This window comes from Boleophthalmus pectinirostris, unplaced genomic scaffold, assembly GCF_026225935.1.
Source record: "Boleophthalmus pectinirostris isolate CB_2022bp ecotype Guang Dong unplaced genomic scaffold, ASM2622593v1 HiC_scaffold_8, whole genome shotgun sequence".
Lineage (NCBI taxonomy): Eukaryota > Metazoa > Chordata > Actinopteri > Gobiiformes > Gobiidae > Boleophthalmus > Boleophthalmus pectinirostris.
This window is the reverse complement of record NW_026571515.1, coordinates 15,508,662-15,525,660: the sequence shown is the minus strand read 5'-3', so window position 1 is coordinate 15,525,660 and position 16,999 is coordinate 15,508,662. Positions and strand designations below refer to the sequence as shown.

Sequence of the window (16,999 nt, the reverse complement as noted above, 5' to 3'; positions counted from 1 at the left end):
CACACGGAGCAGACAGCGACCGTGCAGCAAAAAACACCCACAGAGCCACACTCATCACTCCACATGGATGAGGAATGGAACGGAGGAACGAACCGAAAGCAAGTCCAATGTACCACTCTGAGCCACAACTGAACAACTGAGTCACTGCGAACACGCCAACAATCCAGAGGTCTCAGACAGCACCCTCCCTACACACCACAACTGAACAAAGCCCAGAGTCACCGTGAACGCGCCAAACAAAGTCCGACTGAGCCATTTAACTGTTGTGTTTCGTTTAAAGTCCGGTGCGGTTTATTTGTGAAAAAAGTTCGAAAATAGACCATTTAATGACAGTGCTCCTTATAATCCAGAGCGCCTAATAAGGCGGAAAATATGGTACTCAACATGTGCGAGCTGCTACCTTAGAGCTCGTGTAGTTGTCAAAGTAATTTCCACTCTCCTCTCTCTCCTGTCTCTGCTGCAGTGGGCCCAGAGACAGAACTCTGCTTTGTCCTTTGTGCAGAGCTCTTCTGATGGAGTTTGTTTAGTCAGATTCTTCACATGTCTCACAGACATGTTGTCACTCACTTCACTGAAGCATCCACTGTTTTTCCTCTGCTCTCCAGCCTGCTCCAACCTGAATCCGTTACAGCTTCTTCTGTTTATCTGAGATGCACAGCTGTTGTTTAAATCTATCTTAAACTGAGTCAAAAATAGACCTGTCAAACTATCGAATATTGAATACTAATCAATACTAAAAGTGGTATCAAATGTAGATACTCATTGTAACAGGCATCTATACTAAAAAGGGCACTAAGGTTGCGTTCAAACTGCAGCCTGAAGTTTCCCAAATCCGATTTTTTGGCCCCTATGTGACCTGTATCTGATCTTTTAATGACAGTCTGAACTACACAGATCCGATTTTTTCAAATGTGACCCAGGCCACTTCGATATGTGCTCCTGAAACCGATACATATCCGAACTTTTGACATGCGACTTCAGTCTGAACGGCCAAAGCGCATTCATCCGACCTACATATCAACAAGCCACAAACGTCACTATTCTGCGCTGAAGTCGGCGAAAATTGTTAATGAACTCGGTGTCACTGAAGCGAAGAACATCACCACTCACCACTCTTGGCTACGTCTCCGCATCCACACGTTCCTTTCAACAGACGTCGCTGCCGCTGCCCCACAAAACGTCACGGCCAAAAACCTCGTCCGTCTCCTTCTCAATCTCCTCCTTAAAACAAGTAAGTTGTTCATGTTCTGGCTCTGGTACGAGAGGGACTTTAAAATCTCCAGGTGCTCAATGCTCGCGTCCATGTTTGGACAACTTCCGTGAACACAGAGCACGCTCGCTGCGGTTGACGTCATCATGTCCTCCAGTGCGCATGCGGGACACTTTCGGGCCGTTTAATGTTCACACTGAAGTTCACATACAAGTCGCATTTAATTGGAAATGTGAACGACCTCGCAAAAACATCAGATTTCACAAAAAAATCGGAATTGAGCGTTAAGCCCTGCAGTCTGGACGTAGCCTAAATGAGACTTTCCTGAATAGTTTTAAAATGATCTTGAGCTGTATCAGACCAAGTATAAGAGCACATAGACTAGTACACGCCCATGGACCACTGTGGAACCTACCTGGACCACTGAGGGATTACACAGATATAAGACCACATGGTAATATAAAAGAAACTACTATTATTTTAATGTTGAAAATCACATTCTGTTGTCTATTGTGTTTTTATTATCAGAATTGGAATTAGAATCAAGTCTACTAGTATTAAAATCGAGTCTGAAATTTTAGTGTGATAACAACACAATTCAAAATACACAATTATTGCTGGGAAAATATCAAACTGTGATTTTTCATTGCACTTGTGATTAGATTTGTGATTAATGTTTTGAATAGGACTTTGTTCATAGTTCACGTTTTAAATGCACCCAGAAGAATTGACAAAAATACTGACAAACAATTCAAGAGTCACATTTCAGAACGTGTGTATACAGATCTAAACTCCAGGATTAGCTGTTTTAATGCAGAGTAAAACAGATTTTGTTGTTTGTGGAGGAAATTACTTCAGAAATGTCAGTCTTTGTGGTTTGCTAATTGCATCCATTCAGTTCTTACTCATGTTTGACTAGTCTGCAGTTCAATGTTACTGCAACCAGTGTCAGTAAAAGTAAGATTTTTGGAGCAGAGTTCAGACTTTTGGAAGAAATATTTGTGTGTTTAATAGCATGGATCAAAAATGTACCTTTCTTGTGTTTACTTAATAGTGAAAGACATTTTTATTTGCTCTTTAAAACTGAGAAAAATAAAACTGGGTCGAAAGTTACGATCAGTCAATGTGAGGAATCAACGTCTTCATCATTTATTCTTTGTCATTTTTCATCACATTGCCCAGCCCTAATATTAACTTCTGAAGGTTTAACATTTCTGCACTGCTTGATTTTATTTTTATAGACTTAGACAAACTTTATTGATCCACAAAGGAAATTACTTGGACACAGAAGCTCACACATCACAATATATTATAACAAAACAAAAAAAAATATATATATATGCTAATAATAAATTCTAAGTATCAATGTTTTTATGTTATATTTATTGTAATTCTTTCACCCTTTTGGTCCCTGCAGTTATAATCTTCTTGTATCAGTCTAGATTTTTGTATTGAGCCGTAAACGCAGTGAGAGAGATAGCTGTGGTTGTGTCTACAGTGTTTAGATGAAACAGACCTGAGCTGGTTCAAAGGGTTAATGTTGTGTCTAAAACAGGACTCCAGGTCATGGCAACAGTAATGTATACAGCGGAGAAGAGGGAAAAGGCAAAATAAAGGCAGCATAGGCATAGGCACTATAGGGGGACTAGTATTTGTGAACTAATACTTTATAGTTTAATATTTCACAGTTTACTTAAAGATCTTAAAGGTCCTATATTACACCAAATCAACACTTGTGAGGTTTAAGTCATGTTATTATGTTGTTACTGCCTCAAAAAACATACAGGGAGTTGTGTTTTGTTTCATTCACACATGTTTTAATCTTTTATTTATTAGTCTGTCTACATCTCCAAAGCTCAAAATGCTCTGCTCCACCTCCTGTCTTTTACCTTTTGTTTAGAGATTGACTATTCCCGGACTGAAATTATCCATATGATGAAACAAAAAAACAGCTCCAGGTATGTTTGTGATGAGGAAACATTATAACATAGATCAGAAAATAGCATAATATGAGCTTTAAGTAAGAAGACAAAAAATAAACTAGTCTGACTCAGGATTATCTTCATTACAGATTTAAAGCAGAGAGACGGGTGGTGTATGTGACCATCCAAACTGCAATTTCGGTTTGATTATCCCAGTGTTCATATTGTGTTCGTGTGATGGTGTGTGAGTATGTAGCTGGAGAGAGAACATTGTGCATTGTTCTTATTGTTGATTGGCTGTAATTGCATGTATACTGTATTCCTCCAAATTAGAGACTGTAGATGGAAACCAGCTATTAAACTATAATCTAGTGTGGAACATCTGTTTATTTTTTAATGTACATTGTCCCTTCACATAAAGACTAGACTAAATTAAACTAATAATAAAAATAAGTCTAAAAATACCACTAGGAGCTTTGTGAATTGCATGTCCAACTTTCACAGTTTTTTTTTACACTGAAAAAAATGCATTTAATAGTTTTCCTGGATAGTTTTAAAATGATTTTGATCTATATCAGAACTAATATATGACCAAATTAAAATATTAAAGAAACTGCTATTATGTTTTTGATTTCATTTTAATTGAAAGTTTTTTATCCAAAAGCCATAATTTCACTAAATGGTGATATCAAAGCTTCTTTTTTTTATGTTTTACATTTATGAATGTGGATGTGTATGGCTGAAATATGTGTGGGTGTGTGAGGTTTTAATGAACTCTTTTTAAAAATGTCCATAGAGACTCTTTTATCTTTTTATCTTTTATTATTTATTTGTTGCTGCCTTTGCACTGAATGAGGGCTGCACTTTAATTTACTTAAAGATATTCTATTCTAATTCTTTTGTCTAAAAAGTGTAATATATATTTGTTCATTTTCATTACGGTTTTGAAGTTGTATTGTCATTACAAGTCTTTTCCTAAAAATATCGACTTTGATTTTTCACTATTGTTACAACACTAGTTTCCCCCATTAATTGTATTCTAGCCAATGAGACAGCCATGAATAAAAAACTTAGTATAATGCATTTGTATATGGACTAATAATCAGAATTTGAATATTATAACAGTCTAAAAATACCATTAGGAGCTTTCTGATTTGTACTTCCAACTTTGAAAACCACCATCTGTTTGGGAGTAGATGTATTTCTTTGAGCAGAAGCTGAGTCGACTGAAAATCTCTTTGTTCTTTCCGTGTTGTTTTTCCAGGACGTTGGACTGATCTGAGGTGAAGCAGTGAAGACAGTGAACCAGGCGGGGTCAGAAGCCAGGGGTCAAAGGTCAGGCGTTAGAATATTGGATGGCCACAGGAGTGAACTACTGGAGCGCGTATGAACCCACTTATAAGGTCAGAATTTACACTATTTAAAGATCTGTTGAAGCAAAAAAAACACTATTTTTTGGACTATAAGCCACACTTTTTTCATAGTTTGGGTGGTCCTGTGACTTATACTCAGGTGCAACTTATATATTAAAATATATAATTTCACATGTTATTATATATATTTTCATCTGCTAGTCTTATCACGCTATTACTCCTATTACTCCTGTACCACTCTCACTTCTCTCTACTGCGCATGTCTCCTAAAGAAAGAGCAGCTGTCCTGCTGCAAATAGTGAGATATGCAGCCAAAAACTGTAATTGAGCTGCAGAAAGAAAGTTTGGAGTGAGCGATAAACTTGTGAGGGACTGGAGAAAAGCAGAGGATACCCTAAATGCAATGGTGAAAACAAAAAAGCTAATCACAGGCTAAAGGATAGATTTAGCTACAGTTGGTGAAGTTGCTCAAAAGTGACACAGAGGATGAAGAATTTAGTGATTTCTAGAGTTTCGTTAACTTGTTCTGTTCTGTTGTTTGTGACGTTAACAGTCTGTTGTTCTCTCTTCTATTGTTATTACTCTAACCTGCCTTCGAAGATGAAATGTCTGTTCTTGATCTCTGATTTTATCAAATAAATTTCCCCCCAAAAAATGCAACTTATAGTCCAGTCCATATATACGTTTTGTTCTTGTTCATTATGCAATTTTTTGTTTTGTTTTTTATACTGTAGAGCGACTTATAGTCCGGAAAATACAGTAAAGATAATTTTGAGACCACTTTGGCTGTTTAGCTGGTCAGCTGCCTGTTAACATCTGTCCTACTTATTTTGCATTTAAATCATAGACTGTATATAGAAATGGACATAGTTAACCCACTAGGTGCTCCGTTTCAAATAGGAAGTGAGCATGGGGACACTTCCAACTCCATCAACTCTGGCTCCAATTGACTTTACATTGTTAAAACTCTCACACCTCTCTATGTAACTGTTGTTGTGACCCTCATCATTTTGGTCTTAAAATGTCAGTATTAACCCGCTCTACGTGATCCTGGTGTTTTTATTTTGCTATTTTGTCTGTAAATAAATTCCTATTCAAAATATGGAACTTGACTCCAAATTCACCCCATAACCGCTATCCTCGTGAGCTTCGTCTGACTGGAGCCAAACGCTGTGGGTGACTCACACTCACTTAGTCCGCTTATTTATACAGTCTATAGTTTAAATGTTGGAAATGCAGCACAGTAAAATAAAACTACATCCATGTTTATATCTGTGTTTCTGTTTCTTGCTCAGGTGAGAGAGAGTGTTTGGGGCGGGGCAGAGCTTGACTCCAGCAGTGAAGAAGGAGGGGGAGGGGTCACATGGGTCACACCCACCATGGAGGTCAGAGGTCAGCTCATCACAGCGACAGGTCAGAGGTCACACCAGAACTTCATCGAGACTATTGTAACTTTATAAAATCTCATACTGTATATTATGAATCTTTATGTAACAGACACAGGCCCCGACAGGAAGCAGAAAAATGCTCAGCGATTGGTTGAGCTGCAAGAGAGGAGGCGGGGCTTACAGACGATGCTCAGCACACGATTGGCTGAGCTCAGGCGTGTCTGTCTCCAGGAAGCAGTAAGTGAAGGATTGGATTCATTTTCAGTATTAATTCCAAAGTGATTAATTAGTTTAGATCTGGTATATGGAATAAACATCTTAAATGTCTCTCTCTAATGTCTGATCTGTGATTGGCCCATTTAATGATCTTGTCTTTGATTGGCCAGGAGCTCACTGGTTTAATTCCTGAAGACTTCCCGTTGGAGGAGGGGGAGAAACTTCCTTCAGTCCGACGAAGAGGAGGCTCTAGACTCAACAGGAAGAACAGGGCTGAGGTGAGGAGCAGGACTTTGACATGGATTATTCTGTAACTGTGCTCATATTTGACATTAATTATAATAGTAATAAGGGAAACTAACCTTTTGTAAACATTAGGGATGTAATTATATCCAAATCTCTTGGTACAATATTATCACGATTTGCATCTCACAGTACGATATTTATTGCAATATTTTGTAGAGGCTGATATAATTGTAGATAGGAAACTTTTTAGCTTTTAAAATACCTTGATAAAATATTGGTGTGAATTATTTCCATCATCCCAAGAATTCAAGTAAAAAACATATTTCTTCATGTTGTCTGCACTGAAATGAATCATGGGATATGTAGTTCCCAATGTCTATAAGCTGTTGCTACTATAAAACCATGCATTTAAGCAAAGGAACTTGTAATTCAATTTATTGTGACAGCCCACGATATTATTGTGAGACTTTTGACAATACACTATCACAATATTTCATTTATAGTTACATCCCTAGTAAACGTATTAACAAAATCATGTGATTGTGTGTGCAGCTGGAAGAGAAGAAAAAGAAGACTTTGTTTAGTTCAGTTCGAAAACACAGTGAACCTGAACACATCCCACATCTCCAGAGCCAGAGATCCAAGAGGACTGTCCACCGAGGCTGCCACACAGGTAATATACAAATACTGCTTCTGCGAGGTTCTCCTGACCAGGACCAGAGTGTGAGCACAGATCACGGTCAACACCATTTGATCAAATACAAAGGATAAAATGTTTCCTAGGTTACATTAAAAGCTTCTATTGTAAAAGCTTCATTGATTTGTTTCCAGATGAGTCTGTGAGGTCAGAGAGCAGCTCCACGTCTGACTCTACAGGACATGACAATGGTAAGACATGTTATGACCTAAATAACCTTTATCGAGTGTTCATAACCACAGCACGGCAATAGTGCAGACACATTTAGCCCTTTACAAATATTACGCCACAGCAGACAGTTTGCACAAGCCCCAGATTACACCTGGAGGGGCCCTAGTGCTATGAACATGTGCCTGTGTGAAAATAAAGGGTTTTCAGCTGATTACAGTAATGCCTTTATAAACGAGCTCTAACTTAGTAGCACTTTGGAAAATTGGGACGGGTGGGGGATGTTTTAAAACTGCACTAAACAAACAATATTATACATTTATTGTGTTTTTATGCTGCTAATAACCTGGACCTGAGTACGGTGTTTCATTGTACTTTAGACTGAAATGACAAATATATTCTGATTATGTTTCTGAAACAAACATGTAATATTAAAGGTAGGTCTTCGCTTTCATCTCTTAGTAAAGCCTGTGGACAATTTTTCTTTGCTTTGTAAGTATCAGGCACAGTCTAGACTCTTCTTTGTCCCATGTATGATAATTCCCTGTCTCTTCTATGCAAATGTCCTGATTTACCGCTGCCCTAGTTCACCTGCAGGCCCAGATTTTTATAGTTGTCCCAGAAATCTTATTTTAGTCTCTGCTAAGAATTTATTTCAGATCGTTATTTTGGATAACATCAGGTGCATCTGGAGGTTTTAGAGCAGCCCTGATTCAGCCCCCTTCTCTGTGCAAACTGTGCTATTGACCTTTGCTAAAAATAATCAACAAAGAACTAAAAACAAAAGTAAATTAAAACTTAGGTGCATTGTGTAACATTTCTGATGGAGGGTTCGTCAAATATTTTTTGCCATGGAGGTGCTTTTGCGTTGTCTGGAATGTTTCACAGTATCGTAGTAAATCTTTCTATCTTCATTGAGGTCAAACCAGACCAAGTTACAGGTCAGATCTGTGGAGAGGCAACTTTGCTCACAGTTCGAATGCCTGTTTTTCTAGGTATTTTTGAGCTATAAAACCACCTGTAACTGAATAAATGTAAGATGGAGCTGTTTAATTTCATACTGTGGAACATTCCAGGCAGTACACATAACCGTAGAAACAAGCAGGTGACAAATCCCAAACCAAAAAGTTGCACCTTTAAGTCATTAAATAAAAAGTAATTTCTTATATAAAAGTATGTCTGTCCACTGTTTGTTAATAATGTAAACTTCTCTGTGTAACCTTATATATATTTTTCCTCAGATGAGAGTGTGACCCATTGTCGCCCTCCGATGGTCACTGCTGGTTCTTCTCCAGTTGAAGTTTTTGCCCCAAATAAAACCAGGAACAACTCAGTCCACAGCAGGTGAGAATGGATGCAATATTCATATTAGAGCTGTCTTCAGATCATGATAACTTCCCTGGTATATTGTATTTTTTGTAAGCTATGGACTGATGTGATAGTGACATGTAAAAATGGTAGGTTAATATGTGTTTTATAAGATGAAATTTATGATGTTGTAAATACCCGAGGGAGTTGACTTCAAATAAAGACTCAACTAAACTTCAGTGTATTTGTTTATCTATTTGTTTAATCTATTAGCATTACTTACATGTTTTTCTAAATTAAAGACTTATAATAATAACTTGGCCTATATGGTTTTTCCAGATCAGACTCTCAGGATGTGCCCCAGAAACACTCTCCTCCACACCCCCCTCCTCCGCCGCCTCGATCCCTGGACGGCTCCACCTCCTCTGGGCAGACAGAGTCGGAGCAGCTGGGCAGAACTGGGGGTAGCTCTGGCGAGTAATGGAGGCCGAGCTAATGGCGCTAATAGATCTGTGGCTAACGGGCCAGTAGGGGGCGCCAACTCATCCCGGCGCAGCAACAGCTCAGACGGACTGTTGGACAGAGGCGCTTCCACAGAGGCCGATGGGCACTGGGTCAATGGTGAGCAGATGTATCTATGTTTAAGGGTGCACTCACATTAGGACTTTAGAATCGTGCCGTGGTCAAGCACAGTTGCATAGGGTTCTAAAGCCCGCACTCACACTTGCACATCCGAACCAGGCCATGCCCCGATGACATCGTCACACGGCACCATTTATTTACATGTGCTAACGCTTTTAGTGGAGAAAAAAAGTCCAGCGGCAGAAATATCTATTAAATATTGAGGCAAATGTGCATCCTCTTATGATACATGCTCCTCTGTGAGTTTATGTATGTAAAAGCAGCGCAGAGCAGTGATAACAGCCGGAGACGAGAGGCAGCTAAACTTCTGTCACTCCCTTTATTGAAGATAAGTGCGGGTTTGCCGTGTGTTTTGGAGCAGATTTTATTCACCGTTTTCCTCCTATGAGTAACATCAGTGCACCTGACAGGGCTCGTCTAGTAAAGTCGTGCGTGTGCGCTTACATGAGCAGTCGTGCCGTGCTTTGGCCCACCTCCTCCAATCGGACCAAAGTCCCTTTCGTGCTGTGCCTGAGCATGGTACGATTGCGCTCACACTGGACAAACGTACCACGCGTTTTAGGGTTTATCCGCGCTTGGGCACAGTCCTAAAGTCCTAGTGTGAGTGCACCCTAAAGGTGACATACTAAATGAGTGTAGATTGGATCAGGCTATTTTTGAAAAATTTCTTCCACAACAATCAGATACTATCTCAAGGTTAAGGTCTTACATGGATGTTCAGAAATGTAAATACAAAACTTGTTATAACTTGTTATGTTATATGTTATATGTCATATCTGTAGACAGGTGGGCCTGCTCCCAGAAAGAATGCATGTTTTTCACTCACTTTTGCAATTAAATCTGTATGTAGATTTAATTGCAATTGATTTAATTGGATTTGTTTTTATGTAAAGTTTAACAGCTTCAACATCTTCAAAAAAGTTGCTGTAAAATCATTCTCAACTATCAATATGTAAATATATTTTTCATTACAGGTTTGTCCTCTTCAAAGGGAGGAGCCGCAAGGAGTTCAGAGACTGATACTCGGATTCACAGGACCACCAACGGATCAGAACCAACCACCAGGACTGAACCAGGACATAGACCAGACCCAGGGACCAGACCAGATCCAGGGCACAGACAAGAGCCAGGACCCAGACCAGACCCAGGCCAAAGGGGCAGAGCTCCCTACAGCGACCTGCTCCTGGACTACGTCTGGACCAAGCAACAGCAGATGCTCCAGAGGCAGCAGTCACATGGAAGCCGTCAGCCAATCACAGCTCTGTATCCAAACCAACAGCCAAACCTTGCTCCGCCCACTTACCGCGGCATGCACAGTGATCGTCAGCGAATTAAAGTCACCCGGACTAAATCATGCGGGCCCTTCCTCCCTGTGCAGCCTCCGGGAGCAGAGAACTTTGACTCCCAGCATGCACCTCTGCAGCCAGACCCTCACCCACACCTGCTGCCCCCCCGGCCCACCCAGGCTGCTCTAACCCAGGACCAGCATAATGAAGAGGCAACAAGGAATCTGCATAAGGCACTGGCTCTGGAAGGTAAACGCATTATTTGTTTCACACTCAGCATCTGTGTGTGTATGTGTATGTGTACGTGTACATGTACGTGTATGTATGGCTAGCCCTTCAGCTGGGTTCTCCTGACCAGGACACAGACGCACAAAGAGAATGATCCACAGTATTCCATTACACCTACTTGGTAACAGGAGCTGTCAGTGTTATCACAAAAACTGAAAAGAACACCCACCTACCCGTGTTTGTTTTTGTTATTGTCATTCATTTGTCATTCATGTGTCTCTTGTCTGCAAAGAAAAACTAAACTCTAAATAAAAAACACAAAAACATACAACTATTTAGTATAATTGAAACAGCTCTATTCACGCTCACATCACAAACTAGGAAAATGTTTGGAAAGATGTAATTACAACTTCCGGCGGGCTCTGTTTGCAGTAGTAAGTCTGAAAATTTTACTAAAAAATTAGAAAATGGCCCAGTTTTCTTCATCTACATGTCACTGTAGCATTCTGTTATGTTCAGCTAATCAACAAGTACAACCATACCTCAGTTTTTATAATTTCCCCACTGACACACAACTCTGAGTGCACTGGGTACATGCGTTTAGAAGAGATGAGGCGCCAAATTCAAGATTATTCCAAACAGCACATACCATATTTTCCGTACCATAGGGCGCGCTCATAAGCCTCCAACCCCATCAAAAAACAACTGCGCGCCCCGCAATCCTATACACGAATCCACTTGGGTGTCCCAGCACGACTTCAATAAACTACAAACCCGCACCACCCGCAGCGCACACAAACACACACACAGCAGACAGTGACTGCACAGCGAAAAACACCCGCAGACCACACTCATCACTCCACACGAACGAGGAATGGAACGGAGGAACGAAGCGAAAAAGCGAGTGCAATGTGCCACTTCTAGACACAACTGAACAACTGAGTCACTGCGAACACGCCAACAATCCAGCGGTCCCAGACAGCACCCTCCCTACACGCCACAACTAAACAAAGCCCAGAGTCACCATGAACGCACCAATGTCCAACTGACCCATCGAACTGCTGTGTTTCGTTTAAAGTCTGGTGCGGTTTATTTGTGAAAAAAGTTTGAAAATAGACCATTCAATGACAGTGTGCCTTATAATCCAGAGCGCCCTATAGTGCTGAAAATATGGTACATATGCAGTTTTATCACTGTCGGTCGGTGAGCCCAGTGTCGGGAACTACACCGGAAGTTGTAATCGCATCTTTCCAAACGTCTTCCTGGTTTGGGACCTAACATGAATAGGGCCTATTACTTAGTATAATCGTCACTTGTCAACTAATCAAAAAAATCTACTACTAAAATAGTTAGTTGCAGCCCTGCTTTGTTGGTGTATTGTTATTGCTAAAAAATACCTTGAAAAAAACATGCATTCTTGCTGTGAGTGGGGCTGCCTCTTTACAGATGTTATCTATTACTTGGCCTAGTGGTGTCTATTGCTTTCTTGTCTCTGTGGCGATAGATATGTTCAATACTATACTGTGGAACATTCCAGGCAAAGCAAACTCCGTGGAGACTGGGCTAATAAGTCATAAAAGCTCACTTCTCATTGTTTTTATAAATGACAGCCTTAAACAAAGCCGGTCTAACTATATGGAGTCTCTGTCTGTGCCCTTGTGTTCCTAGACACACTGTTGAATCTAAAGTTTCTCTCAGATTCAGATTCAAAGATAATCTGATGAATGTTTGATGCTGAACTGAAAGTGGGTCACTGCAGCAGGTTCCTCTGCAGTGGAGTGCGATGCAGCGCCACCTGCTGTGACAACTTCAGAACACGCTCACTTTTCTTGTCTCATTTATTATTAATCAAACGGCTCACTTTTCATTAGGGTTCTTACACTCTTTTATGGTGTACTTGAGAGAAGGATTTCACCTAAAGCCATGGTAGATACATTTTTAGCCCCTAAAAATCTGGAAAATAATAATTTAAAAAAAAAACTAAACTTCAAACTGTGTAATGTAATCTTAAGTTTTTTTTGGTGTGTGTTTGATTGACAGGTCTGCGGGACTGGTATCTGAGGAACACTTTAGGTTCCTCCCACCCAAATCCGACCAATGGGAACGCAGCCCCAAAGACTAATGGCATCAAAGGGAGGAGACGGACCACACACGGCGTCATCCACCACTCAAACTACCAAGACCATTCTAACTACCAGGACTCCAACTCCCACAATGCAACACTGCACCATTCTAACTATCAGGATCATTCAAACTACCTGGACTCAAACTCCCACAATGCCCCTCTGTCCAACTTTAAGGACATTAATCACAATGGGACAATTAAGAAGACAGGACTGCCTCATTCAGCTACTTTTCATGGGCTCCCGCTACACGGCAGGTAAGAAAGTAAAACCTGTAGGTGCTTAGCCATAGAGGTGGGCAATATTGAAAAAATGTGGAGATGTTCTAGGATTATCTGTTGATACATTCAGACAGTATTTTAAATATAAAATGTCTTACGGGGACAGTGTTGAGGTTCATAAATCACACAAAAACTTACTGGACCATGCAATTAACAAGTGCAAAAATATAACTTGTAATTTTTGTTGTTTTAGTTATACAATCCAATTCAAGTTTATTTGTAAAGCACATTTTATAAACAACGCAGTTTCCAAAGTGTTGCACATAGCAATGTAAAACACTTAACTCTTTTAAAGTCAACAGAATTATGTTCCGGACAAAAGGAACTAATAAAACAATAGATAAATAATAACATCAGTGATTAGAAAAAATTCAATCAATCGTACAATAGTTGTATTAGTAGTAATAGAAATAAAAGTTATAAACGATATACTCAATACGCAATAAATGTCCCACCTCTACTGAACAATTTTTGCATCTCCCGCCCTACTGTCCCTGGGTAAAAAAAAAGCACACACTTATGTAAGTATAAGTGTCATGACCCTGTGTTTTTAAAGTCTCAAAGGTTCTCAAAGGTCTCATAAGAAGAGTAGTAAATTGGAAAAAACAAACAAATTAAATGTAGACAACAAAACATTGTATGATAGATTGAACAATTTAAAGATTAAATACATAAGGAGGATGTTTGTGTGTATTTTGTATCATTTATTTTTATTATGTTACAGGTCGGTGGATGCTCCGCTCTACAATGATGCGTTCCCTATTCACAAACAGGAAGTGCCCATCAGGCAGGTGTCATGTGACCAGCCGACACTCCAGGAACTCTGGTCTGAAGCCACCAATCAGAGCACAGCAAGTCTGTACTAAATAATTATGAGACAGTCTCACATTAAAGTGTCAAATCACTATCACATTTAAATGTATGAACTTACCACATCCCGGGCTGGTTTCCTGGGAGCTTTAACTGTGACTAAATCAAAGACATCTTATCAAAAGTCAATTATGAGGAAACAAGCTATTTATATTGTAATTTTCCTGAACTGGACTGTGCTCGGACAATCAGGGTGAAATCAAAAGTATTTCAGAAGTATTTATATCTGCGACGACATCACCAGCTGACGACACCAGCTCAGTAGCCAACCAGCACTCTCCAAATGGTCAGGTGACTCTCGCTCCTCAGGTGTGCCCTCACTCCACGGAAAGTGTGAGGATGATTTCAAACATTTTTCTCTTTGGACTCAACGCTGCTGCACAGAATCCTAAAAGTGCAATGTGTAACTTTTCGTGTGTAGATGGCCCACCGATTACTGGTCTCTTTGGGGATGTTATTGCTTTACATCCAGTTTTTCAAAGTATGACATTAAACTTTTCAACATCCGTAAAAACAAGCAAGAGACACAACAAGGCCAATTTGTCTGTGAATCGCTGACCTCACCCACAATAACAATGCATGCTTTTAAAAGTATTTTTGAGTAATAAAAACACCCATAATTCCATAAATGCATCTTAAATAAGTTTAATATCATATTGTGGAACATTACAAACAAAGCAATAGCATCTCCATGGTAGCGGTCCCCCAATCTGAAAAGTTACGCTGTGCACCCTAAGCTCCGCCCACGTCGTGTTTTGTATGAAATTTGGATAAACTTTTTTTTTTGTTTTAAAGAAATTTTTGAATCAAAAATGTTTTAAAGTCATGTTTTTGGATGTGGCTGTTATAAATTAGCTTTAATGTGTTTGCATTTGTATTGAACACTATCATGTGATGCTGAACTTAAATGCACTAAAATGTAAGGTGTCTTAAGAACTAAAGACTTTAGAGGCTGGTTTTAAAAATATATAAGTCACTTTATGCTGGAACAATCTGATATTAGATAATCAAGAAGAGCCCATGAAATGTGACGTAGCCATATATTCCACTGAACCCTGTGTTGCCAGGTCTGCAGTTTTCCAGCAGAATTTAATCAATCATGAGTCTCCAGTTGGTTGTACAGTATGGATGGAGTTACTGAGTGATAGGTATGGGCATTTTCTTAATTGATCGTCAGGAGAAGTAACGATCGATTTTCGAATAATCTATAACGTTTTTATATTAAAATTATCATCTTTATTATTACTATCTGCACTACTAATCTGCATAAATTAACTCAAATTTACAACATATAAACCATCACGACTCTAGAGCCACATCAGCTCATTTGACATTACATGTTTAATGCGCAAGTCTCACAAAAACAAACTTAAAACCACATGGCTAATTTGCATAAACTAAGTGAATAAAAAAACAGCTCTTGTGCGCTGATGCGGGTCAACTTCTGTCGGACTAAAGGACACGACTCAATGGAATAAAGGACCGCTATGCACAGCTACCTACATTTGGTTTGTTAATTAAAAATGAACGTAATCGACAAAATTCTTAATGATCAATTACCGATTAATTGACTAATCATGCCCATCCCTACTGATTGAATACCTAATCTTCCAACAAGCCAATTATAACTCCTTTCACACCACAAATGAACCAGATTTGAAGTGAAAATAAGCAAAGCGTAAGCCTGTACTGGGACTGAAACCGGGACTGGGTCTGGACGTGCACATGGGATCAATGGGACCATCATAAGTGAATCAGTCGCCCCAGGACCTTAACCAGCCTCTGAAGTTCAAGTGTCAAAAGGAAATCTGTTATTTGCTAAATGCTAATGTGAGGTTAGCTTGTATGATTTTATGAACAGTATGCTGGTCTGAGAGCAATAGTAAAACCAGGATTATTCTGCTGCAGCGACAATCAGCCAATCGATAAGTGATGATCATTTTTACTGGATTTTATAACGAGCAGTAGACAAAGCAGGAGCCAGATACAGACTGGTGTGGCCATTGTAAAAAATAACTGTATGTATGTAAAATAGGGAGTTTTTGTTATTGTTTTGAGTTATGAATTATTTGGTGACTGTTTCTGTTCTGTCCGTATCAGGTAACATCAGGTTTATCAAACAAACCAGGCATCCATATTGCACAAATATCAACAGTTAATCTGCTCCTCTGAAGCTACCAAATACATAAGAAAACTACTTTGTGAAAACGTATATTATATGATATAAAATAAATAATTATCGCTGCGGGCAGATGAAGATGTGGCTGTCAGTATGCCGCCTCTAAAATGCATCAGATACACGTCACTACACTGAGATAATCGACCAAGAAATTAGAATCAGCCAACTAGACGACAATACACATTATTATTTTAGACTTGTCTTCTCTCACTGGTTTTAATTAACATGTAGCTTCAGCGGAGCAGACCTCAGAGTTCCTCTCACTCCGACCAAAGCATAACACATGTCAGAATCAGTCAAACATTTGTACAAAAATGTTACCGTAAATATATATTGCTGCTGTGGTACATTCTGGGCCACTGTAAAATTTTGACTCTTGTACATAAACTTTTTTAGCTTTTTGGACTGTTGAGCTGTTTGTACTTTTTCACTCTGTGGATTTTGGATTTCTGGTTTGGTTTTGTAAATACAAAAGTGAGCAGACTGGTGTACACAGTGTTTTAAATAAAGATGGTCAGTATTTACACCACACTGATACATTCTTCCTGTATTTTCTTAGACCTTACAAGTCATAATTGAAGGAAAACTCACCTGTCAGCTTCATATGAATGATATTTAAAGGTTTGATGGTTGTAGTATAGTAGGTAAAAACATCTATATAAATGTAGGTGATATGATTTACATGTAGGCACAAACACATTCATTTTATTTCATGGTGCCTTTCAAGACATCCAAGGACACCTTACAAAAAGCAAGTTAAAACAGCAGCATTAACAATTTAAAATGACTGTAAGAATAAAACAAAACTATAAAGGTGTCTCTAGCCTGTAGTCTTAAAGAGCCTTACTTGACCCACTGTTTG

General features: G+C 39.2%; 1 protein-coding gene across 1 annotated transcript; it reads left to right on the top strand.

Annotated features, from left to right (window-relative positions):
* Nucleotides 1–5,843: 5,843 nt before the first annotated feature.
* ccdc120a (coiled-coil domain containing 120a) lies at nt 5,844–16,672 on the top strand. The gene is given in 11 exon segments (XM_020918439.2): nt 5,844–5,918; nt 6,003–6,130; nt 6,280–6,387; nt 6,908–7,028; nt 7,187–7,243; nt 8,462–8,564; nt 8,868–8,900; nt 8,902–9,149; nt 10,145–10,705; nt 12,725–13,064; nt 13,813–16,672. Coding segments are annotated over 11 exon segments (1,875 nt in total). The 5' UTR covers nt 5,844–5,884; the 3' UTR covers nt 13,955–16,672.
* Nucleotides 16,673–16,999: the final 327 nt, after the last annotated feature.